Source organism: Centruroides sculpturatus, unplaced genomic scaffold (assembly GCF_000671375.1).
Source record: "Centruroides sculpturatus isolate CEXI.00-Female unplaced genomic scaffold, Cexi_2.0 scaffold13, whole genome shotgun sequence".
Classification (NCBI taxonomy): Eukaryota; Metazoa; Arthropoda; class Arachnida; order Scorpiones; family Buthidae; genus Centruroides; species Centruroides sculpturatus.
Genome location: NW_019384405.1, coordinates 1,044,981 through 1,072,052, shown reverse-complemented (window position 1 = coordinate 1,072,052; position 27,072 = coordinate 1,044,981). Strand labels below are relative to the sequence as shown.

Sequence of the window (27,072 nt, the reverse complement as noted above, 5' to 3'; positions counted from 1 at the left end):
GTTTCTCAAAATTAATATCATTGTTTGTTTTAGATGGCCATTAATTTACCGATTTAATTACGTCGGAACAGAAAAACAAACTAAAGAAAAAAATCACAAGCATTTATTTTAAAATAGTCCACCCGAATGCAATACTACAAGCCGCAACTTATGACCGAATATAATTTTTTCTTTACATAAAATTTAAATGAAACTTTTAAAACTTTAATCATAGTTTCTCTTCGCTGCTCAACTTATCTTCACTCCTCTCTCCACTGTTTAATAAGGCCTTGTTCATTGGTTTACCTAAAAGTAAACAAAGTTTAAAAATCTTAAATATACAGCTCATGCCATTAAAAAAGAATCAAATGCTAAAAATAAGCATTTAATGTGTTTGAAAATGGCTTAGTATAACCCTTTCACTTATGAAACATTGTTATGAGAACATTAACAGACGTAAATATAATTCTCATAGACCAAGTATTCATCTTACTGTTAAGCTTGCCTAATTGACTAGGAATGATAGCAATCGAGAAAGGTACGAGAAGGATATATTATTGATATTCAGGTATGCATAGGTAAACATAGTAAAGACAGCCAACTCCAGTATTACTAATAAAAGACAATAAGGGAGCCAATTCATACAGAAAAATAAGGAGGAGAGAAAAAATAGTGCAGAAGCTTCAGTCAAAACAAATCACACTGCACCACGATTTAAGTAATTAAATCTATTAACCGAAACGCCGTTCAAGACCACCACATCACACAAATTCGATTTCATCATGCATGCCAACAATTTAAAAGTGAAAGCATTCTATGTTCCAAAAGCAATTTAAAATTCAGAATAAGTTTGATTGATCTGAAAACAAGAAACATCTCAAACACTTAATCTAAAGCTATTTATGAGCAATGCCTCAAACTATAGCAAGGAATTATATATATGTTTTAATGTAAAATGGAGTAGTCTGTTTCAAGAGAGACAGCAAACAAGTAAAATTCTTAAAAAATAAAATTATGGCAAGCAGTAACAGTAATAATTACAAAGAAATACTATATTTACAAATTCTGTTTTTCATTTTATACTCAATATTCTACTTTTGATATTGTTACTATTAAAAAGTAGACCAAGCTTTAAAATTTTCTTCTATAAAATAAGAATAGGAGACAGAATAAACAAAAAAATAAATATGTAGGAAAGACTAAAATGTCTTCATTTTCACTATGTCGAATTGCAAGAAACAGTCTTCCGTTGCAGAGACAACTTTTTATTACAGTCAGCGGAAGACTGTTGTTCCTGGTGATTCGGCATGGCAAAAACAGACATTTCAGTCTTTCATATGTAATTTTTAATGTGTAAATTTGTCAGTCATTTTTTAACAGAATAAATAAGTTTATTAAATTTGATTTTTTTTCAAACCAGTTACGGTTTGGCTTTAGGACGATTCTAAAAATAAAACAAAGCAGCAAAATGCCTTACAGATTGTTCTACTTACTGTGGAAGCAAGAAAATTTGACATTTTTGTAATGTTTTGAAGCAACTTTATACCTTCAGAAGAGTTTAAACTTGACTAAAAAAGTTTAGAGATTCTATAATTTTAATCTTTATTTCAAATTCCAACATTTTAAAACAATAATTCTTTTAAAAATCTATTTATTTCTCTCTTCACAAGATGATTGAAAAGCTTAAAAGATGTTTCTGTATACTTTAGATAGTCATAAAAAGGAGAATGTATATTATGTCATTTAAATTACTGAAAATTTTATTTCACTAAATATTTAATATCGCACTAATAGACATCCACTTTCACAAATTATGTAAATAATTCTATTACAGATACTTCCTGCATATTAATTCTGTTATACCATTCATTGCAACCTTATCACAGAAAATACAAATTGTTCTACATTGCATCTATGATCTGAAAATTGCATTTTATCTCTTCCAAATATAATTTTTGCTAAGAGATTGTATCTATGATGTTATAAATTAAGTTAAATAAGTTATAATTTATAATATAATAATCATCTATAAAATAACAAAAAAAGTATACTTACCAAATATACTTAGAAAAATGGGGAGAAAAATGAGCCCGTGAGAAGCGCCGATCAACACTATTCCCAGATACATCCGAAAGTAAAAAATTTTAAAAATTTGTGACTTAGCAAAATAGAGAACGATAATGCCTCCAAATTTAGTCAAAGTTATTCCAGACAACACCTAGTAATATAAAACAAAATGTTAAATTACGTATATTATATGTCTGAAATCAACATATTGCATTAATCGAAAGCAGACTAAGTTTTCAATTTTTAAGAAAACTTTGTTGAGTTCATTGATAAATTATTTGTTTGAATATCATTTGTCAAACAAACAAAGCTTTAACTTAATCTTAAATATTTAATAAAAAATTTTATAATTATAGCAGTTATATAATTTAGGTATTCGAGCTGCGACGGCCGATCTAAAATCGGTGGTTTGCAACCTTTTCAATCTAACACCATAAAATTTTTGGTGAGATACCCCAATCAGTCAGTGTCACAAATCATCCTTGTGTATGTAAATAAAATGTGACACTGAAGATCTGGAGTTTATTAGCATTTTAAAATAATTTTTTTTTAATTTTATAGTACATCTATGAAGTTTGTGGCATACCAATTGGAAACCACTGAGATAGATCGCTACTATATCACTAAATCTGTGGTTCCCAATGTGGGCACACGTCTCGCAGGGGAGCAATTTGACTTTTTGAGAATGGGTTATTATTAACGGTGAATTTGAAAGCCTGCCAATGTGAGAATTTGTTCTTATATATTATTCATAAATTTGGCAAAGAATGTTTTTTTAAATTTCTCTCTTTCCGTGCCACCATCTTCTTAATGTCTTTTCTTTTAAGATAACAATGGTAAGGAGTAAAGGTTATTTCAAGCAAGTTAAGTGGCTTGATTTTACATTGATAAGTCTGGTGATCTTAGAATAAAGTAAAAATGTATTTAGTGTTCACACAGTTATTATTGAAGGGCCTTGATACATAAATTTTTGTACTTATAACTGCTCTAAATACTTTTGATAAAGTAAATGTCAAACAAATAGCAAGCTTACTAGTACCACAAAAGCATAAATATATGTTTCATGTTAAATTTCTAGAATATAAGCATACTAAAGCATAAGCATTTTGCTATAACTATAAACTTCTTTTTGGCACAAATAGTAAAAATCGCCTTATACCACAATTTATGGTGAAGTGAATGTAATAACTGTGAATAATTAAATAATCAACAAATCCATTCATACATTTCTTCAACGACAATATGTTTACCGTTTGTTCTCTCGACGAAAAGAATTTACCATTTTAAATGTTTTGCATGCACATATCCGAAGAGTGAGTGCCAGTGTTAAACGAAAAATTTTACCGACAAATAGTCAATTATAAAATATTGTCAGTAAAGCCAGGAACTAAAGGAAATTTTAGAATATTTTTCTATAAATTAGATTTCATTTTCAAATAAATACTTCGGCAAAAATATTTATATGGGAGAGCAAAAAAACATCTATCTAGTATTGAAATGTAAAATATAATTTCATTAGTAGTGCACTACAACAAATTTAAGTTAAAAATATATTTTACTGTTAAGTTTACTCACCGAACTTCCCATCTCTGCTAGTGCACTTTCTGCTCTTGCTTTTTTTGACCCTTCGTTACTGACGGCATATGCCCGAACAATGTGAGAACAAAATTCTACTGAGATTCCAATGGCCTATAAATAAGAATTGTAATTTTAGTTGTAAATTTTTAAGTTATGGTAAAATAAATTTAAAATAGTATAAAATGTAATTAATTTGTTAGATATTCTATGTTAAGTAATATCAGGTTATGTTTTATTGTTATGTTATATATAAAATAAACAAAAATACAGACATAGAAAACAATTGTTCATATATTTATAACACGCACAAACTTGGAGTTATCATATTTTATAGCATATAGGATACACCGCTATTTTAACACAGACCACTTAGAAAAATTATTTAGTGTATTTACGCTATACTGAAACTTAAAGGTTGGATGTCATGCCTATCTTTTTACTAAATTAAAAAAGAAATTTTCACAGAAAGGAGTTAAGTATGTTTAAAATAACGTTTTATTGCTGCTAGCACTTTCACCTGAGGACGACGACATATTATAAGGTGTCGTCCTCAGGCAAATATAAAATTGAATAAACCTTTTGAACAAGCTTTTTTAAATTTGAAAGCTAACGGCATTAACTGTTAGCTTTTAAATTTAAAAAAGCTAATGATAAATTTAAATTTATTTGATTATATAAGGCCTGAGTACGACGCCTTATAATACATCGAAAGCGCTAGCAGTAATAAAACGTTAGTTTAAACTTATGCTATACTGAACCTTCTGGTACTCTGGAACCAAATTTTCTTTACTGTATTGTTGTTAAAGAGAGTAAAATTAGAATTCACACTTATTTATTAGGGAAAGAGAAGTTTAAAGGAACTTTTTTTTTACAATTAAAATTTATCAATGAAATATTCAACATAAATACATGCAAAAGCTGCTTGGCTATAGTAAATAATACTAATATTAAAATGTTTAAACAATAACATTCTTATTCAAGAACTGGGCTAGGTAGGGATTACATGTAGCCTGATAAAGGCAGTTTGGGAAATTCAGTAGTCTATTCAATGTCTAAGTTATTTAAAAATACATAACAAGACTTTAATTTCTCTTAAATAATATTTTTATATTCATAGAAAGCATTTGTAAGCTAATTATTTTCTGGAGCAATCCAAAATAATCTTCGATACTGTTATTCTACATTTCTAAAAGAAATCGGACATTTTTACAATGTACAACGTATTGTTACAATGTACAATGTATTGAATTTAAGTGATTGAATGATATTAATATTTTATAAAAGATCACTTACTTATTATTTATAAACAGAACAAAATATCTTTCCTACTTACCATTACCAAGTTGACTAATGAGACGGCATTCAATGATATGTTCCACCAAAACATCATACCCATGAGATTTAGTAAAATCATAAAAATTGTGATTATTACTGTTAAAGCTGAATAAATATCCAATCCGAGAAGAATGAAAGTGACTATAAATATATCTATCATAGATATCGCTAAATTCTGTATCGTGTCTTTCCACATGGTAAGGTATTGTTCGTAAAATACGTGAAATATGCTATTAAAAAACAAATAAATGAAAATAAAGGTTATATTTAATTATTTAAAATTAAAATTTTGTCAATTACTATTCAAAACTACCATATTTTTGTGCAGATTACCCACAGGTTACCTGTGTTTAAAAGAGAATTTGAAAGGGGATACTGCTTATAGGCCAATTTCAAACACAGACGTATGAAACAACAATTGCTTCTGAAGATGTGGGGAATATGGCAGTACAGGTTATATGAGGGTTTTATTCATTCTAGCAATTTTCTGAAGGGTATATATGCCATCACAGGTTACACACACACACAAAAATATGAAAAGTTTTAAATGTTATAGCTTAAACTTTTGAATTATAATGAATACTTTCTGACTATCAGTTGGCAGAGATAACTAGAGTGTGGAATTTACCACTGTAAGCAACTCTAATTAAAATCCAGGCCAGAGCCTTGAATTTTCACAAACAGTCTGGCCCAGATATGTTAAGACTCGTCTCTTGCTAACCAACCAGCCCATCACATGACTTATCAAATTCACGAAGAACACAAACAAAGATCCTTTTAATGTCAACAAGAGAATACAGACTTGATTTATGTTTTCTAGTTATGGTTTGTTGTTATAACAACTAAAAATAGAAATCACAGGCAAACTGTACGCCTTGCACCGTAAAGCATAAAAATAACCTTTAATTTCTAGCCATTATAATGCAAAAGTAGCCTGTAATTTCTGGCTATTAAATAAAACATTTAATAGTCAGAAATTCATTTATAAATTTATTTTGAAATCTATACATTCATTTATAGATTTCATACTAAATTGATTTGGAATTTTAGTTAATTATTAAAAATATTTTTAAAATCTTATAAAATTGATACTTTGTGTTATTCTTTAACATAGTCTAATGAAATTCTACAAATCAATAATGTGTAAAATTCATTTCATAATTATAAATTCGAACTCTGATTAAATTATTCTGTACAGATAGATAAATTCAAACCCACTCTAATAAATGAACACAAAGTCAAACAAAAAAATGATGCTTGTTAGAAAGTGCTCANTTCAATAATTAATTTTTTTTAACACTCTGAATGTCAGAAAAGACCACTATCGACATTTTGATAAATGCCAACTGAAGACGTTAATTTGTCAAAAATTGAAAAATTCCAAATCGTCGCACAAGAATTAATGTAGTTATAAGAAAGATGAAATAGTTTTCATTCATTTTTAAATTGCACTAATAATAAAAATGTAATCTTACCGATTATTATTCATTGCTGCATAAGATATTTGCATTAAAAGTGAAAACCTGTTGCATCCATCACTACTACAAATCAAATTTTGATTTTCATAAGTTGTGTAATTGTATCCTTCTTTAACGACGGTGTACATTGGTGGTCCGACAGCTAAATACTCTGCTTGATTTTCAAAATAATGATAAACATAAGAGTCCTACAAAAAATAAAGGAAATCAAACATTTATTGAATACAAAGAAAAATTAACATTAAGGTTAAAAAAAAAAAAAAACTAGCTAAAAAAGCAAATAAACTATTCTATAGTTTGAAATAAAATATAATCAATGAGTTAAGTAATGACATTTTTAAGTTATAGGCTCTCAATGTAAATAAAAATATTATGCACACATTAGCAGCTTACAAAATTTTAAATAAGGATTTAAAAATTTCCTACGTGTAATTTTAATTTGATTATATTTTATAAAAAGATATTTCTAATGTAATTTGAACTGCTCTTTTTCAATTTTAAGCTTATAATTACTTTCAAGTTCAGGTCCTTCAATATAAAAAAAATAATAATAATCCCCATTGTACCAGACAGACAACTAGCTAAAATGACAGCATTTATATATACTATATATATCTGCCTTTTTCAAACTTTAGTCTATGGCACCCAAAATGTAAATATAAATCCCCACAACTCCTTTGCATAAAATGATTTCCACAAAGAAACACATTTTAATTGCTTTCAAATAGGCATATTTTACGTCGGCAACATCCAACACAAAACTCAGATGTTGCCAATGGGTAAAAACGAGTTTTGGACACGAATTAATAAGATAATGCTTTACATATAAACACCCCCACACATTTTAATCAAGTTACATTTTTATGGCATTTAATTCTTGTAGTAAAGTCAGTGGAAAATAAGCCTATTGCTTCATTTCTTCATATCTGAGCTAATATATATATATATATATATATATGTGTGTTTCTATTTATTAACATTAATATTGTGATTATTTGTATATTTTTATTTATTTTTGAAAAGATTTCTCTTGTCACAAGCTAGACAAAAGATGCTTGTATAAAAACACATAATAGAAGAAAACATTCAAAATATTTCTGTAAAGAAAAAGCTAATTCCTTGCCAAAAAGTATTTACTCATTTACAATTATTATAAATAAGCTTAATTATTGACATGTACAACTGTGTAATGTGTTGTATTCATAACTAGAAGCATGTAAATTGTAACTATAGATGCTCAAAATTAATTTAAAAATTAAACGATTAGAATAATTGACATTCAATTAATAAGAATCAAAATAATACAAAAATTACCTGTAAGGAAATATTTCGGCATCTACATTATAACCCTTTAAAGTGGTCGTGATATTTTGAGTTATGACGCGGCTCCACTTCAGAGCTTCCGTAAAATCCGATGAATTCTTCAGCGCCGAATAGTAAGTCATGAACGAGGTTGCTACAATTAAAGATTCAATACAAAAAAAATCTCAATTTTCTACAATTTCAGAATTTTTAATCTAACAAATATTATAACAATAACATTTAAATTAATGTATATTTATTAATATTTTTTTCACATTAATAATATAAAAGAATTACTTAATGCCAATATGGCATATAATTGCAGTTAAAAATTAAATCAAAGTTATTTAATTTAAACCACAGCACAATCAATGAAATAAATAATCAGAAGTTATATTTTAATAAAAAGCAAAGTCATTGAAATTATAATTTAATTTTAAGCAATATAGTACACTCCCGACCTTACAACCTATCCGACTCCTGGAAGTCATGCTATTTTCTATCATGTAAGTGATATAATTTATAACACATAAATTAAGTTAAGTACATGAAAATACAGTAGTTTTGACTATATACATTTGAAAGCTTTAATTAATTGTAAAGAACACAGAAAACATCTTAAACATTCCATATTCCCGTGGCTACTGACATAATAATTTTTTCTATTGCAAATTTCTAGAGACTGCTTTAATTTCCCCGGAACCTCAGTTGCACGATCAGACATTCTGCATCCCCAGTTTTAAGTAAAAGCAATTATATAAATTATACAAGATGAGTAATAAAAATTAAGTTCTTTGTTACCTCCGATTTCGTTTCCCTTTAACTGTACAGCAGTTTCATACGAAGCTTTTCCTCTGAAAATTTAAATAAAATATCTTGTTAAATTAACATTTTCTTTTTATTATTCTTAGTAAATAATAATACCAGTAATAATAACAATAATAATATTGTTCTTTTATGAAAAAAAAATTATGCAAATTTTTTCATTTTTGAGACATTTAAGTATTTGAATAAATAAATATTAAATTGTACTTTGTAACAAATTGTCTTTATTGTACAATGTATTTTTGTCAAAATAACCACATAAAATTTGGAAGTTTATTCGAATGTTTTAGATATATAATCCAGAATCAACATTCCAATTAGGACTTGCAAATTCTATTACACTTCAAGAACAAGTACTGTGATGCATTGTTACATAAATTACTGTAAAAAAACATGTCTAGGCTGTAACAGTCTCTGCCTTAGCTGAAGACCAGTATAATGCAGCCTATCACCAATATTCTAATAGAGATGGTTCTTGTAATATGGCGTGATCAATTGACACAGATGGCTTGCATTTGAACATATGGTATAAAATAAAGTATACATCTATGAATATCTCAAAGCCCAATGTTTATTAATAAGAAGACAAACAATTGCCTTATTGAATTGGATTATTTTACTGCTACTATTAATAATTCAGTTACATCTGAAATTAAATCCATCAGGAAGCAAAAGGTCGGACAAAGGCCCAGATAGAATAATTGGCAATGCATCTGCACACTAAGAGGAAGTTGCAGGTTCAAGTCGAACTCTTGGCCATTTCTTTTCTTCCAGAATTATTCTAAATTATTTAATTATAAGTATTGAATTTAATAAGAGACAGTGCCTAACGACTAGTACCAAACTCTAGTACCAAATTACTTAGAAATTAATTATTAATAGTAGCGGTCAAATAGCCAGACTCAATACAGCAATTGTTTGACTTCTTATAAAATAAAGTATCAGAAACCAGAAATATTTCCAAAGCAAATTTGAAAACAAGCTGTAAAAATAATAAATGAACACAGTGCTTACACCTCAGTCACCATATGGGTTTGGTTAGCATCTAAGTGCAATTTCTCCCACCTTATCAATTTTATAAAAGCTGAACTTAGATAAATAAATTAATTAAATTAAAAAACTATGTATTTATTTTTATTTTTCCCAATTTGAATTTGTAGTTTTTAAATTTAAAACAACTCGAAGTCACTTATTCCATAAGCCAAAAGATGTGATCAAAAATGTTTCCAATTAAGTTATCTGTTCAGTAACCAGAATTTTAGCAATTGTTTAATCATTATTATTTCTATCTATGACTGTATAAAATGTCATATTTAAGTGCTGTACAAAATATATACTGTGTAGGAGGAGGATCTTAATTTATAACACCAAATCCATAAGAGGAAATTACAAGTCGATCCCCCTATAACATTGTTGATTATTCCGTTTTATATGAATTCCATGTTGTACGAGTCACTTAGATTTTACAAATACGTGTGCCGGGCTGTGAATGGCTCACGAATTTGTAAATCTAAGTGACTCGTACAACATGGAATTCGTATAAAACGGAATTATCAACAGTGTTATAGGGGGGGGTCGACTGTAATTATGAAAACCTATTCTCAAACCTTGCATATTAATTACTTATTAATTTTATTAAAAAATTTTTAATCTCTTTTTATATATAATTTATATCACCTACCCTTTTGGACACGACGGTGACGGTTCTTCTTCAAGAAAGTGTCTCACGTACTCTGTGAAGTTTTCTGGCCTCGGACGATTCGTTGTCGAATTTACAATATTGCAGCTAACACAATTGGCTATTTGGACAAGAAAAAAAAATTAACTAACATACCAGAAACTAATTATTACAAATATTGTCTTTAATACAAAGAAAAATGGACAGTTTTAATAATGTTTCATCTTCAGATCATATTTACTCTTTAAATATAAAACACAAGTACAGACGATTATATTCTTAAAACCCTTTTAAATTTGCTGAAGTCAATAATTTTTTAATTAAAAACTAAAATATAAACTCTGAATAAGAATCTTTTCAATACTGATTTTAATGGGATAGACAAAATTCAGAAGATAGAGAATCTGATCCGAAATGTATATAAATGAAATGAATAAAGAATCATTTTTTGTTTTTGAGTTACATCTGTGCTATTAAAATCAGTATTCACAAGGTTCCTGCTCAGAGTTTACCTTTAAATTTTGATTTTTAATAAAGAACAGAAGATTTGTATGTACTGTACATATAATTATATATATATATATACACATAATACATATACAAGAAAGTTAATAAAGGCATGACAACCTTTTTTGACAAATTGGTAGTGCAATAATTGATATTTATTACAGACTGTCATATGATTGTACATTTACAGATTTACAATGTAGCTGTAGTACCGAAATATTATATCAAAATTCGGCCTTTCTTTATGTCAAATTTTAAACAGAGCCTGAACTATCTTCTAATTTGGCAATTTAGATTTATGTTTGAAAATAAGATTTGCAAATGGTTAATAATTATAATCTTTTTTCATCAATAATTATTTTTCTTTTTTATTAATATAATTTTGAAAGCACACCAATAATCCTGAACACATAACAAAAACCTGAGTTATGTCCAGTAATGAGAAATTAAGAGAACTACAAACGTTTGACTCCTTCTGAGACTTGCTTCAGATTTAACGTTCCCTATTCTATAATGGAATGTTTCAACCAGATCACTTTTAAATGGGGTGCGTTCAGTATTACAGAGCATTTCAGTTATGGAAGATATAACTGTTATACCAATAATTTTCTTGTGACATAAAGTACAGAGTTAGTGAATTTTAAATAAAAAATTTCATTCGAAAGACAATAAATTGATCCAGTCAGACAAATATATTAAATATGAATTTTATTTATTTGCTAAAACTGAACTTACCATGAACTGTTGAAGGGCAGTATCGTGTAGTATTTGCATATACTTTACAACAGTCACTACTAGCCCACGAGAAATAATCATCTAACCACGAAAATGCATCATACGCTATATGTGTTCTGCAAAAAAAAAAAAAAATTATTAATTTTTTTAACATGTTATCATCTGCAAATGTGTTTCCAGTGCATTAATAAAATTATCTAATGTACGTAATCTAAAATAATTTGATTATTTTAAATAAATCACTTGAAAATTCATTATCTTGTTTCATATATAAAAAATGCATATAAACAGTCAAACGTAAAATGCTTTAAAAATAGAGCACAAGCATTTTATATTTAAATTTATTTCATTAAATGAAATTTGTAGTGCATATTTTATATGTAAACAGTGTTTATAATTTTATAAAAATTTCTTTGCACAAAGTAAGTTTCATTTAACTTTATTCATGTGACTAAATTCCTTAGAGAATCTTGATGTGTTAAATCTTCTGTACTAGAGGTCTGTTTGGAAATATTTACCTGTTCAGCTGCCGAAACCAGACATCATTGAAAAATGTTACCTATAAAGTTTCTGGTGGTATAACGGTCGCTCACTGATCTTCAAGGGTGGATTAGAAAACGATCATCCAACTACTGATGATGTCATTCACCACTACCGACCAATCAATTAGTAAACATTTCCAAACAAACCTTATGAGTTTTTTCTTATTTACTATATCCTGTTTTCATTTACCATTAATTGAACAATTATAAATTTAAAATTAATTAATCATATTATTGAACATGGTAGTTATTTTAACATTAGTACAAATATTTAGGTAAATACAAAATAGCTATATTAGCTAATTATTCCGAAAGTGCACAATTCTAAATTATCTATCAATACATTATTAGTTTTTGGTTGCAACAAAAAATGAAAATTAATACAGTAGACCCCCCTATAACGCTTAGATACGTTCCACGCTAACCGAAAATTACGTTGTAGGAATGATTAAATACATGAGCCAATCGCAGCCCGATAGGTGTGAACTTTACGGACTAAGGCTGTTCGAAAGGTTTTCTTCTATAAAATTAACCGATTCTAGACTAATTCCACTCAACATTTCCAAAATACGTATAATTTTTTGGGAATAATCTGTATAAACTATGCTATAAACAAAAAATTGTAGGATTACTTACACCGTTCGACTACGCCGTTGTTAAAGCTGGTTTTCATCGCGGAACAGCACACGAAACGACGGCCGCAATTTCTGATAACGAATTTTTGGCAGAAAAATAACTTGACCTTTGGAGACATCATTAATATAAATAATTTTTATGGCCGTTGAATAAGAAGTGTTTCTTTCACAAGAAATGTATAAAATTAGTGCTGTATTAGACTTACGGTACCTAATTTACATACTGTGCAGACGATAATAAACTCAACTTACTAGCCTAAAATCTCCGTAGCGTGTTGCCAGGCGGCAGAAAGCATATATATAATTATAATAAAGTTACAATAAATTAAGTTAATATATAATTATATATACAGTACCTAATTTATATATAATTAATATATAATTATATGTACAGTACCTAATTTATATATAATTTATATATAATACTAAACAGACGATAGCAAACTCAATTTAGCCGCTCCGTAGCGTGGCGCAGGGTCGGAGGAAAGTAGTTCGGCTGCTCATCCACTATTGGTCCAGACTCTATCAATCTTGTCGCGAAACGACGTTATAGGAGGTACGTTTTACGAAAGTTGCTACAATTTTTTCGCTACGTTATAGGAATTGTCGTTATAGGAACGTACGTTATAGGGGGGTCGACTGTAATGTAAATGGCTATTGAAAAAATGCTATTCCAGATTCTTGTTTTATTAGATTATTATTTAACTGTGAAATACCTTAATATAAATTATTGCAAACTATTGATTTGTAGGGATGCACACCATATGTAGGAAACCTATGAAAACTTACATTATACATTGCTAATTAGTATTATAAATTTTCAAATAGGCACCTGCTGCACAAGGTAATCAAGGTAACAAAAAAAAAAAAAAAAAAAAAAAAAAAGGTAATGGAATTGCTATTTTTCTACTAAAATATTTTTAAAATAATATGTATAGTTTATCCAAAACAATTGCACGTGAATTGCTGTGCTATTTACACTCGGGATCACGCAACAATCATTTCCCATTGCAAAACGAATACTTATCACACAGCGTACGTCATTACTTTATTATGAAGAGTAAATTGTAAAAGAATCCGATAATATGAAAAATCAATTTAAATTTAAAATTCACTGTACAAAAATAATCATTTAAATATTCAATAATTAATTTTTTTTAACACTCTGAATGTCAGAAAAGACCACTATCGACATTTTGATAAATGCCAACTGAAGACGTTAATTTGTCAAAAATTGAAAAATTCCAAATCGTCGCACAAGAATTAATGTAGTTATAAGAAAGATGAAATAGTTTTCATTCATTTTTAAATTGCACTAATAATAAAAATGTAATCTTACCGATTATTATTCATTGCTGCATAAGATATTTGCATTAAAAGTGAAAACCTGTTGCATCCATCACTACTACAAATCAAATTTTGATTTTCATAAGTTGTGTAATTGTATCCTTCTTTAACGACGGTGTACATTGGTGGTCCGACAGCTAAATACTCTGCTTGATTTTCAAAATAATGATAAACATAAGAGTCCTACAAAAAATAAAGGAAATCAAACATTTATTGAATACAAAGAAAAATTAACATTACGGTTAAAAAAAAAAAAAACTAGCTAAAAAAGCAAATAAACTATTCTATAGTTTGAAATAAAATATAATCAATGAGTTAAGTAATGACATTTTTAAGTTATAGGCTCTCAATGTAAATAAAAATATTATGCACACATTAGCAGCTTACAAAATTTTAAATAAGGATTTAAAAATTTCCTACGTGTAATTTTAATTTGATTATATTTTATAAAAAGATATTTCTAATGTAATTTGAACTGCTCTTTTTCAATTTTAAGCTTATAATTACTTTCAAGTTCAGGTCCTTCAATATAAAAAAAATAATAATAATCCCCATTGTACCAGACAGACAACTAGCTAAAATGACAGCATTTATATATACTATATATATCTGCCTTTTTCAAACTTTAGTCTATGGCACCCAAAATGTAAATATAAATCCCCACAACTCCTTTGCATAAAATGATTTCCACAAAGAAACACATTTTAATTGCTTTCAAATAGGCATATTTTACGTCGGCAACATCCAACACAAAACTCAGATGTTGCCAATGGGTAAAAACGAGTTTTGGACACGAATTAATAAGATAATGCTTTACATATAAACACCCCCACACATTTTAATCAAGTTACATTTTTATGGCATTTAATTCTTGTAGTAAAGTCAGTGGAAAATAAGCCTATTGCTTCATTTCTTCATATCTGAGCTAATGTTTCAAGAAAGAAAAAAAAATGCAAATTGCAGTTTCCAATGCAGTCTGAGTTTGGTTTTGATGGTTATAAATGCAAAAAACCTTGCCTCACATATGCAAGACATTGCAAAAGGAATTGAAATTCAGAACCTTGTTATGTATTTCTGGATACTCTTGCTTCACAAAGATCCAAAACCGATAGTGATGAGGAGACAAACTGATTTCAGTTTGGAATCTGATGAAATATCAATTAATTGCTCGTTCTTCAATGAAGAGTGTCGATGAGAGAGTTCTGTACCGACGGAATCTTTAATCCAGTCATACAGTCAACCTCTTCTGAAAAGTAGTTGTCAAAATAAACACCAAGCCATGTTAAGTATTCTATAAACACCGACTTCGGTTCTTCACTCAAATCCAATGTCGTCTTCTAAACACCGTACAGAATGGAAGAGCAGTAATTTACATCTTTATTGTCCGACTTTCTCTTCTGCAACAGTAACAGCTTTACAAAAGCCGAAATTTTGTCTGATAGTTGCTTTTACTCATAGCTTTAACTCTATTTGTTTCAGCAAGTGTATAATTGTAAAATCAAAATGGGAATTAGAAAGTAAGGCTAGACAGTAAGTGATTCTCTTTGAATAGTGTCGTGCCAATAACCAATATATATCAGATCAAAATTGATAAATCTTTACAATATCAATGTGTTAAGTTTTATGATGTCAATTTACTGGAACTGATAAAATATCAAATGTTTGTTGTTGACAATGAATACCAATAATTACTACTTTCACCATTACAATTTCCCCATCTGTCAGGATATTGCACTAGTGTTAAAAATTCTGCGAAGGGTTGTTGCAATTTAACTCCGTAGTGCAATCTCCTGACAACTAGAGAAACTGTAATGTTAAAAGAAGTAAATTTGTTATTAATCATCAAAAACAAATACCAATGCTTGGATTGTCTGAACTGTTACAAAGTCTATTTTATCAGTTTTGGTAAATTGACATTCTAAAATTCAACATATCATACAAATTTCAGTTTTGGTTCAATATACAAGTCATAATAGCAAATTAAATTACTTTTGCCAATGATGGTGCCCTTAGTAGAAGGCCGTGAAGCCCCAGAACTGCAAAGCATGGTTTTTAGAAATGCCGATATATATAATCTATGCTATGAAAAAATTATTTGAAATATTTTTTCTACAGCAATTTGCAGAGAAAAATAAAAATGAAGAGATGGATTTAATAAATGGCAACTCAAGAAATCATAAAACTTCTTATAAGAATAAGAATTTATTTTTCATAAGAATGGGAAAGCAACATATTCAAAGAATAGCTTCTAAAAAGAAAGGTTAATAATACAGCATATCCTTAAGTATACAACCAATGGTTTTACAATACCTCAATTTTTGAATGATATAAGTTTTCTGTTATGACTGAAATATCATACTTAAGTGTTTATTAATACCATATATTTTGTTAATCATCTGTATGTGATTTCTGAAATGGTTTTACCTTTGATACGTAACCTTCGAATGGCCATTAATTAATTCAAAATTTGACAACATATATAAATTCATAATAATTTTATTGAATAATATATTAAGATGTATTATTCAATCATTATTTTTAGGGAATGTGTTGAAAATTTATTTTATAGTTTATATTTTATGAACTATTTGAAAAATATCATTCTCACTAAGAAATGTATACATAATTTGGAATTAAACTACGTTTAGATAATGAATAAATTTTCAGATGAAGAAACAAGGCATTGGCTAATAAAAAAACTGGCATTTTTAGAGAAATTGGATAATTAATACTTCAAATAATTCCAATTATACTAAAATATAATTATTACTTGGATGTAATAATTCAAAACGTTTGAAACGTATAAGTAATAATTCCTTTTTCTCTGTATAATTACTCTATTTAGATTTTCTTCTCCTTAAAATCACATCACACATCTTACTCATGGTTGAATGAGAAAATTTTTTGTGTAAAAAGGTAGGCTAAAGCTAAAATTAAAATTTTAATTTTGATAAAAATAATTGTCTTAATTCACTATTTAAATTTTACATATCAGAAATATGAGCAAATATTTATTGTGGGCTGCAATTTTTAATCATATTTTTAATTTAATTAAAATATATGCTCTCCATCTCAAATTAATGGTGTCTCGCCCCTGTACAGTATATCATACTTTTCCTGTTAGCAATAGAGTTGTGCCAGTCATCTATCTAATGCCTTTCAGGGAAAAATTTTATAGTTAATCAGGGCCTCCTGCCCCTAAGCTTCCCATATCTTATCTTGATTTTCATCTATCTAGCTCAGTTCTTGAGATTAAGGAAGGACAGACAAATGACAGTGTGAATTTATAGGTCTAGAATTTTTTCAAATTGCAGCCCAATAAGATGCCAAAAAATTTAATAGAACAATTAGTATGGTTTTATCAGATATGTCAATGCAACACATAGTCTGCCAAGTGGGAAATGTTTTAAGTGTTAAACACATGCAGTAAACCTGAAAAACTTGACACGACCAGTATGTTGGCAGGCGCAAACCCATAGCCGTGCTTGGTGATTTTTATACATTTAGCCGCTGGTGGGCCAATAAAATAATTAATTATTATACTTAAAAATTAGCAAAATTACCTCAGGTACAGAAAGTTTTTGGTCCAAACCTATATCCAACTTGCTGACTACAGCTATAGAAGAGCATAACCATCCTAAAAATACAACAAGCTGAAAATAATATAAAATAAATATAAACTACTTTTATTTATATTATGATTAATTATTTAAAATATCTAATTAAAAAATTTTAATTAAAACTATTTGATCGATTGATCAATGCAAGAAACTAATACACTAATACTATACGGCCAGTTTCAATTTAGCCCCCTACAGAGGGGCCTGATCAATAATACAGTTGATTATTCTTTTGACCCTTGAAAAAGGCCAATGGCCATAGGGTCGTATGATTAAATATTAAATAAATATTAAATATAGATTAAGGCAGATACAAAAGGAAGAAATGCCCTCAGACTTTACTATCTATGATAAATTTTGTGATCAGACCACGTTCAAACCTGGAATGTAAGGTGACACAATAAGTAACAGCCTATGACCTATAGCTTAACTGCCTACCTCCAGCCAAATTGCTTTGTTTTGGCCTTAGTATAGTCCAATAAAAATCCAGCAGATCATTTGGTATTATTAAAGTATCAGGATATATACGTTGTTATAAAATTAATGATAAAATATTTGAATTTTATATATAATACAGGTAGCCCTCAGTTTACGGTGGTTCAATTTACGCCGATTCACAATAACGCTGCTGCACAATTCGCGATTTTGCTGTGTAATTCCTCGATTTTCCCTATGCCAGACTGATTTTCGTTTCAGTGTTGACGTATTTACCGANTAGCGTTAATAGTCCAATAAATGGCATCCGAATCCATAGCGCCAATGAATGTATCCTGTATCAGTTCGTTCAGGAAAACACCTTATGACGCAGTAACACTTCCGGCGATCACAAACTATCGTTAGTGAGACAAATCTACTTCTCTTTGGATATGTATACATTTGCATTAAATTAATATTAAAATACTAAATGTTTAGATACCCACGAGTCAAGTTATCAAACTTAATAGTCCAATAAATGGCGTCAGAATCCATAGCGCCATTGAATTTATCCCGTATCAGTTCCTTCAGGAAAACACCTTACGACGCAGTAGCACTTCCGGCGATCACAAACTATCATTAGCGAGACAAATCTACTTCTCGTTGGCCAGACAATATCTATCTCTCCTTAATTTTCCCTCTTAAACTGACCTTACATATGCGCTACGGCGACCGGTGGTCGACCAATCAGTGTCTCCGCTCGTCCGTAGCTCTACGTCTGGTTAACGTATCCTTTCGATTATGGAAAGTTTGACGGTTGAACTTTGTGAGTTAGACAATGATTGGGAGCAAAGTGAGAATGTAAAAAGGAGCATCATCGCATCCATTCGACCATATTCCGAAATTCTCAATGAAAGAAAACAAAAATGTAAATAATTAAAGAGGGATACTTTTTCCGAAAAATGTAAGAGATCCGAAACTAAAATTTTTAATAAAAACATTTAACTTTATTTTATGATAAAATACATTTTAAAAATTAAATTTATTTGTACTTTGTATTATATTGTATTAATAAACAAAATTATTTGCGTATTTTTCACTTATGTGGAACCTAACCCTATACCTCAGTGTAAATATGAGTTCGTTTTACGCCGATTCAATTTGCACTGGCTTTTGTACGAATGGAACTGCAGCATAAACCGAGGGCTACCTGTATTTTACTTCATTTTTAGTTTTTATTCTGTTTCTTTGCTTATTATATTACATAAAATCATCATCCAATCTCATGGCAGAATATGTTCTGTTTCAGGTTCATTAGATTAAATTCAAATTCTGCTTTGCGTACGTCATCTGCGACTATCAGATATTAATGTAAAATAGATTTAGATGATGGCCTAACAAGATGGGATACTTCATTCAACAACAAAAAAGTTATATAAATTTAATAATAAACTTTTAGAATCGTTCTTCTCCCTAGTCTCCTTGAAAACAATTGGAGCACGCACAACTAATTATTTTAATATAGCTATGGAAGTTTTTCTGTCTCTATATTTAATCAGCAAATCATTTTTTTGATGTTATTGATCCTAGATTCCCTATCATCTAAAACAGAATAAATTAACTATGAAAACAAAGAGAAGCAATTTTATTGTACTCATGTCCAACATACACAACTGAAATCCTAAATCAATATTAATAAAATTATTTCTATCTCTAGATTGTTAATGGTAAACAGACAAAAATATTAAGAGGGTTCATCCTAGAGAGGGAAAAAACTCAAGATCAAATCTTTGTAGCATAATCATGGTTTTTCATATCATCTCTGAGTCATTATGGAAGAGCACAGTTAATGTTAACTTATGATTCATAACTTTGAGTTGTGAATATTGGACAGAATGAGATGAAATTACATAATATTTTCTCACCTTATTTTCCTATCATTGCCCATCAATTATTATTCCCTCAAAGTAAAATTTTCAGTTAAGTATATCTGAAAATTAAAAACTTACCACTGAAATTCTCACAGCATCATTCATCAGAAAAGGTGCATATACATCTTTAAAAAATTTATAAAGAATTCCCAGATGGCTTTCACTGGTGTCTTCATATTTATTTACATCTGACTGAATACAGCAACAAATATCTAATCTTGATTTCTGAAATGTAAATATTAGGAGAGTGGTTAAATATAATTCATTAAAGAGACATATCAAGTTATATTATTAACAAATGAATAAAATACACTAAAGTCCAACGTTCACATACAGTAGTTTAAGTTTTTTTCCTATGACACATTTAGAAACATGCCTTGAATGAAAACCATCTAGTTTAGAATTGCACAAGCATTAAGCAGGGACATTTGTTCTCTTCCCCTAAACATTTTACCCCTCACAGAAACTTTCTATAAATATGACTTCCGGTTCTATACTTCTATGATGATGAAGAAACATTGTTTTGGGGAGAAAACTCAAAATCAAACATCCATAAAAAGTTCCTTTAAGAAGAGTCTTTAAGAAAATAAAATCACCAATTATCACCTATAATCCAGTTAAACACATATTGAGGGAAGAAAAACATGGAATCCCCAAACTCACATTAGAAGGAAAGATTGAGGGAAGAAGAACAATGGGAAGAAGAAGATGAGGCTGGATGGATGACCTTAAGGACTGGACAGGACTAGATACTGAAGAAATTATTCAAAAGACTCACAATAGAGATTCGTGGTATTTGCTGGCCGCCAACCTCAACTAGGAGAAGGCACAGGCAGAAGAAGAATCCAGTCAAAATAAATTTATTATAAGAACAAAACGTTTTCAACTGTTTTTAACAGCCATCTTCAGATTATTATCTTGAAATTTACAAAGTGAGTAAGAAAGATTTTGCCATTAATTTTAAGAACACTTGTACAGTATCGCATGCATGAAAAGATATTTATGAACATTTATAATCTTATTTATATTTTTATTTTCTTTTTATATTTGTAGTTTTATTTGTACATATAGATTATATATGTACTTTATTTAATCCCTGTTACATTATTTTGTATTTTGTTTTATTTTTCTTCATTGTTCCTTCATGCATGCGACAACCAGAACACGTTTAACGAGTTCTATTTTATTTAAATTTTTTTTAATTTTAGATTTTATTCTATGTATTATTCCATAACCTGAAGATGGCTGTTAAAAGCATTAGTTCTTATAATAAATTTGTTCATTTTAACTGGATTACAGGTGACAGATAGTGCTTTTATTGTAATTTCACCCAGTTTGGCAGTATCTTAGTTATAAAGATTACAGTTAAAATTAATTTCCATGTTAATTTACATCTGTGTGTTTCAACAAATCGAAATTTGATTTTTATTATAGGATGAGTTTATTTGTATATTAATCACTTATTTATATAAAGGAACAAAATTGTTTTTTTCTGGCAATTTAAAAATTTTATGTTGTTTTTATAAATTTATATTGAATTATATATTACTCACCTCTTCTCTCTTAGCATCTAATGCCAATAATGAGATAAAGCATGTGATTTGTAACAGAAAATCAATCATTATAGCTAAGCCTGCATATAGAGAAAAAGTATGTACAGCAGGCATGCTTGAAAGGGCACCTGCAATAAAAATATACAAAATGAAAACAATTAATTGACTGATAATGTTTTGGTACTTTAAATTAATGAAGACTATTTTACTCATTACATATAAGACCTGTTTTACACAATCACCTTTGCAACACAGAGAACACACACAGATACAGTTTTTTATTGCAACTGCATGTTTTCCTTTTTGAGCTGTTTCATAATTGTATAAAACCCACAGATCAGTTTTTGGACAGATTTGTTACTTTGAGTGAATCTAGTAAATTTGCAAATATTCCAGCCAATTGGTTAGAGGCAATTTGAAATGAAATTTGTTCAATATCACAGTGTCAACCATTGCTTGCTCGGTCAGCGATTCAATGTCATTCTATGTCATACCTTTTGACAGAAAGCAGGCTGTCTCTTCGACTACTGTCAGATCAAAGATGTTGGATTTTTGACTGATGATCAAAGATGCTTGTGCACAGTGAAAATTTATGCCACTTATTTTGGCTACAAGCTGCAATTTCAAGTCAAAAATTTTTTGACTGATTACCATACATATTAATTTAATGAAATGATTATTAATCACAATCAATTCATTAAATTATAAAAATATATATTTATTTAAACCTATGTATCGTGTACTTTTAGTGAAATTTTGCATACATATTAATATCACTAAAAATATATTATATATCACTTATTAATTAATTCTTGCCAATAGACACACAAGAGGTTATACACAAAATTATAAGCATCACAAATGTTGTAAGTGGTATACAGTTCCAAGGATTTCCGATTACTAAAAATATATGTTTAATTTAACACACAATTTTATTTTAAACATAAAATATTTTAAAATTAGATAATCATTTGTTGTCTTTCCTTGTCACTATCATAAGTTTACATTCCTGAAAACCAATTTGAATCATATAATACCACACCGAGATAACTAAAGAAAATAAGATACATAAATATAATATTTTGTATAGTAATAATAGAAATTTATATCTGTCTTAAAAAAAAAAAAACAATTACATACATTAAATTCCTGCTAGAAAATAAAGCAACAGTGAATAGACAAGCTTACATAAGCTGAAATAATAATTATATCTTACCGAGAAAAAAGCATGATGATTCTGCAAAACTTGCTAAAAGAACTGAAGGTGCCACCTGTCCCACGATACGTCCAATCTGTTCCTCGCAAGTTTCTAATTCTTGTCTCTTATCACGCTATAACAGTCAACAAAAAAAATGTATCAAGCATTAGATTATTGAAGAATTTAAATATTTTCATTTTTTTTACTGAAGAAGTCATAAAATTATATTTAAATTAATTTTTTAATACTTTTTAAAATTAAGCCATTCAATATTTTCTAATTTTAAAGAATGAGTTTATATTTTTGTCAAACAAGCAAATGTATAAAACATCAAGGCAAAAATTGTCATACCTCCAGAGATAATTTAATCTGAAAATAAAATCATCATGTAATTTATTGTAATTAACATTATAGAGTAGTCTTATCCAAAAAAAAAGTACTTCTTATGATGTTACAGATCATCTTAAGATATAAATATGATTTTTTCATTACCAAATTTGATAATTGTTAAGTTTAAATATGTTTCTTCCTTCTAACAACCCACTAAATGTTTGAAGATAGTTATCTTAGAATGTAAATTTAGAAGCCCAAGATATCATTTGTGACAAAGGTAGTTTAATTATCAAGAAACACCACCACAGATCTATAAAATATGGTTTATATACATCAGGTAGATGAGAAAGAGGCACAGTACGATGACAAATAAAAAATGTTTAAAAAAGTTCTGTTTGAAACTATTTCTAATTGTTTCAACAAATTATTAGTATTGTAATTTCCACAGCTTACTATAGGTGTGTTTTATATATAGCTTTAAATATTTTAAATTTAAAATATTTCATGCATAATTTGGTAATAATGATTACAGAGAATAAAATAGGTAGCTTTTTTAATAAAAATAAATTGTTTAATCTTTAAAATAATGAAGTAAATTTCTAACATTTCTAAATTTCAAAATGGTTCTTTAATTCAATTCAAAATTAATAATACACAAAAAATTTAGACTGATTTAATAGTAATGGGATTAAATGTTTTCAAAATTTAAAAAATATCAATATACAGTGGAACTTTGCTTAATGAGAATAATTCGTTCCAGAATCTTACTTGTAATGCGAAATACTCATTAAGCGAAGCAATTTTCCCATATAAATTTATGTAATATACAATAATGCAGTCCATGCCAAAAAAAAAATACTCAAATATTTTACGTATAATGTTTATTCAAAGAAAATTATACAATATACATCGTTAAGGAGAGCAAATCATCATCTTTTCTTCTAGCGCAGAATGAACCAATCTGGAATGCAAATTTGATTTGCAGAAAACAAAAAAATATTAGAAATTAATTAATTTGACTAGAGGTAGGCAGTTATGCTGCCATCTCATATTAAATTTAATAATTATAAATAATTTTTAATTTAGACATTTCTTAAATTCAATTTGGAATTGGTCATTAAATTTAATACGAGATGACATCATAACTGCCTACCTCTAGTCAAATTAATTAATTTCTAACATTTAACTATAGCCTTTGCATAGCCCAAGAATTTGGCATATTATTTGGCATGTTTATTATATAACGGGTGATGGTTGTTGTTGTTTATACATAATATGTGAGAACACAAGTTTAGAAAAATGTGTGATCACAAGCGACACTAAGATGCTAGTGGAATGACTGCTAAACACGGATTGATGGAACAGGCACATAATTCAGGACTTTCCCTCTTCTCGTCACTCATTATGCAAAACGTTGCTCGTTAAGCAAGTCATTTTTTACAATTTGTTTTACTTGTTATGCTAAATACTCATTATGCGAGGTTCCACTGTATTCTTCTTTTACTAGATATGTATTTAAAATAAACATTTGTGTATTTAAAGCTGAGAAAATTTGTATCAATGAATGTCACACCCACAACATCTATTTTATATTTATCTTATCTTAGTTCATTGATATTATCTTTATAAGTTTTTATTTGTAATAAAATTATTAAGAAATAACTATATTAAATAAAATATTCTCAAATTTATAAATTAACTACAATGTTAAGTATGTATTAAATAAAATTTATACTTATAAAACAATTTTTATATACAGGGTGTCCCAACGAAAACGAAACGGCAGAGATATAGCATTCGTCCAAGCAAATCGCTCGGACAGGTCGATTTTATTCTCAAGGGGGACATTTTCTGCAATGAAGTTTTTGCGATTCTGAATACAACAGACAACAAAATTTTTAAAAACTTATTCATTTTTTATTAACTAAACAATTGGATTGGATTCCACCAATCAACGCTTGATAGCTCTCCAAGACGTCCGCAGATGGTGTGATGTCTTTTAACTAATGAGCGGTCGAGTCTTCAGATGTTGTCCAAGTAGCGTTCCTATGGTGACCAACATCGTCTGTCGAACGACTAAAAGCGCAGGAAAACGAGTGTGCCAGACGATTTTTATCCCGACAAAACAAATAATAATCTTAAATTCGAATTGAATCACTATGTGGTCAAGCTTAATGTGAACACTACAAAATACTGTATTATAACATTTGGAAACAGATAACACATTATCAACCTTAATTTTATGATCAACTTATTTTTCCTTGCATATGCGGTCTAGCTTNAGAAGAGGGAAAGTCCTGAATTATGTGCCTGTTCCATCAATCCGTGTTTAGCAGTCATTCCACTAGCATCTTAGTGTCGCTTGTGATCACACATTTTTCTAAACTTGTGTTCTCACATATTATGTATAAACAACAACAACCATCACCCGTTATATAATAAACATGCCAAATAATATGCCAAATTCTTGGGCTATGCAAAGGCTATAGTTAAATGTTAGAAATTAATTAATTTGACTAGAGGTAGGCAGTTATGCTGCCATCTCATATTAAATTTAATAATTATAAATAATTTTTAATTTAGACATTTCTTAAATTCAATTTGGAATTGGTCATTAAATTTAATACGAGATGACATCATAACTGCCTACCTCTAGTCAAATTAATTAATTTCTAACATTTAACTATAGCCTTTGCATAGCCCAAGAATTTGGCATATTATTTGGCATGTTTATTATATAACGGGTGATGGTTGTTGTTGTTTATACATAATATGTGAGAACACAAGTTTAGAAAAATGTGTGATCACAAGCGACACTAAGATGCTAGTGGAATGACTGCTAAACACGGATTGATGGAACAGGCACATAATTCAGGACTTTCCCTCTTCTCGTCACTCATTATGCAAAACGTTGCTCGTTAAGCAAGTCATTTTTTACAATTTGTTTTACTTGTTATGCTAAATACTCATTATGCGAGGTTCCACTGTATTCTTCTTTTACTAGATATGTATTTAAAATAAACATTTGTGTACTTAAAGCTGAGAAAATTTGTATCAATGAATGTCACACCCACAACATCTATTTTATATTTATCTTATCTTAGTTCATTGATATTATCTTTATAAGTTTTTATTTGTAATAAAATTATTAAGAAATAACTATATTAAATAAAATATTCTCAAATTTATAAATTAACTACAATGTTAAGTATGTATTAAATAAAATTTATACTTATAAAACAATTTTTATATACAGGGTGTCCCAACGAAAACGAAACGGCAGAGATATAGCATTCGTCCAAGCAAATCGCTCGGACAGGTCGATTTTATTCTCAAGGGGGACATTTTCTGCAATGAAGTTTTTGCGATTCTGAATACAACAGACAACAAAATTTTTAAAAACTTATTCATTTTTTATTAACTAAACAATTGGATTGGATTCCACCAATCAACGCTTGATAGCTCTCCAAGACGTCCGCAGATGGTGTGATGTCTTTTAACTAATGAGCGGTCGAGTCTTCAGATGTTGTCCAAGTAGCGTTCCTATGGTGACCAACATCGTCTGTCGAACGACTAAAAGCGCAGGAAAACGAGTGTGCCAGACGATTTTTATCCCGACAAAACAAATAATAATCTTAAATTCGAATTGAATCACTATGTGGTCAAGCTTAATGTGAACACTACAAAATACTGTATTATAACATTTGGAAACAGATAACACATTATCAACCTTAATTTTATGATCAACTTATTTTTCCTTGCATATGCGGTCTAGCTTAAAAGGTTTTTTTTGATGTTTTTTAATAGTTTGTGTTACTTTATTTGAAATAAATGTTTGTTTAGTTAATAAAAAATGAATAAGTTTTTAAAAATTTTGTTGTCTGTTGTATTCAGAATCGCAAAAACTTCATTGCAGAAAATGTCCCCCTTGAGAATAAAATCGACCTGTCCGAGCGATTTGCTTGGACGAACGCGATATCTCTGCCGTTTCGTTTTCGTTGGGACACCCTGTATA

General features: G+C 28.8%; 1 protein-coding gene across 4 annotated transcripts in view; it reads right to left on the bottom strand.

Annotated features, from left to right (window-relative positions):
* Positions 1–89: 89 nt before the first annotated feature.
* The window catches only part of LOC111618823 (Niemann-Pick C1 protein-like), a 74,477-nt gene continuing 47,494 nt past the window's right edge, over positions 90–27,072 (bottom strand). For all 4 annotated transcript variants that reach the window (XM_023360407.1, XM_023360408.1, XM_023360406.1 and 1 more), the window contains 13 exons: positions 22,743–22,857; positions 21,527–21,654; positions 20,052–20,198; positions 17,572–17,661; positions 14,001–14,191; positions 11,485–11,600; positions 10,246–10,363; positions 8,541–8,593; positions 7,752–7,893; positions 4,958–5,189; positions 3,622–3,735; positions 2,035–2,197; positions 90–285 (listed from right to left, as the gene is read on the bottom strand). In XM_023360407.1, coding sequence (XP_023216175.1) covers positions 209–285; positions 2,035–2,197; positions 3,622–3,735; positions 4,958–5,189; positions 7,752–7,893; positions 8,541–8,593; positions 10,246–10,363; positions 11,485–11,600; positions 14,001–14,191; positions 17,572–17,661; positions 20,052–20,198; positions 21,527–21,654; positions 22,743–22,857 — 1,686 coding nt within the window. In that variant the 3' untranslated portion in view covers positions 90–208. The remainder of the gene's footprint in view (positions 286–2,034; positions 2,198–3,621; positions 3,736–4,957; positions 5,190–7,751; positions 7,894–8,540; positions 8,594–10,245; positions 10,364–11,484; positions 11,601–14,000; positions 14,192–17,571; positions 17,662–20,051; positions 20,199–21,526; positions 21,655–22,742; positions 22,858–27,072) is intronic.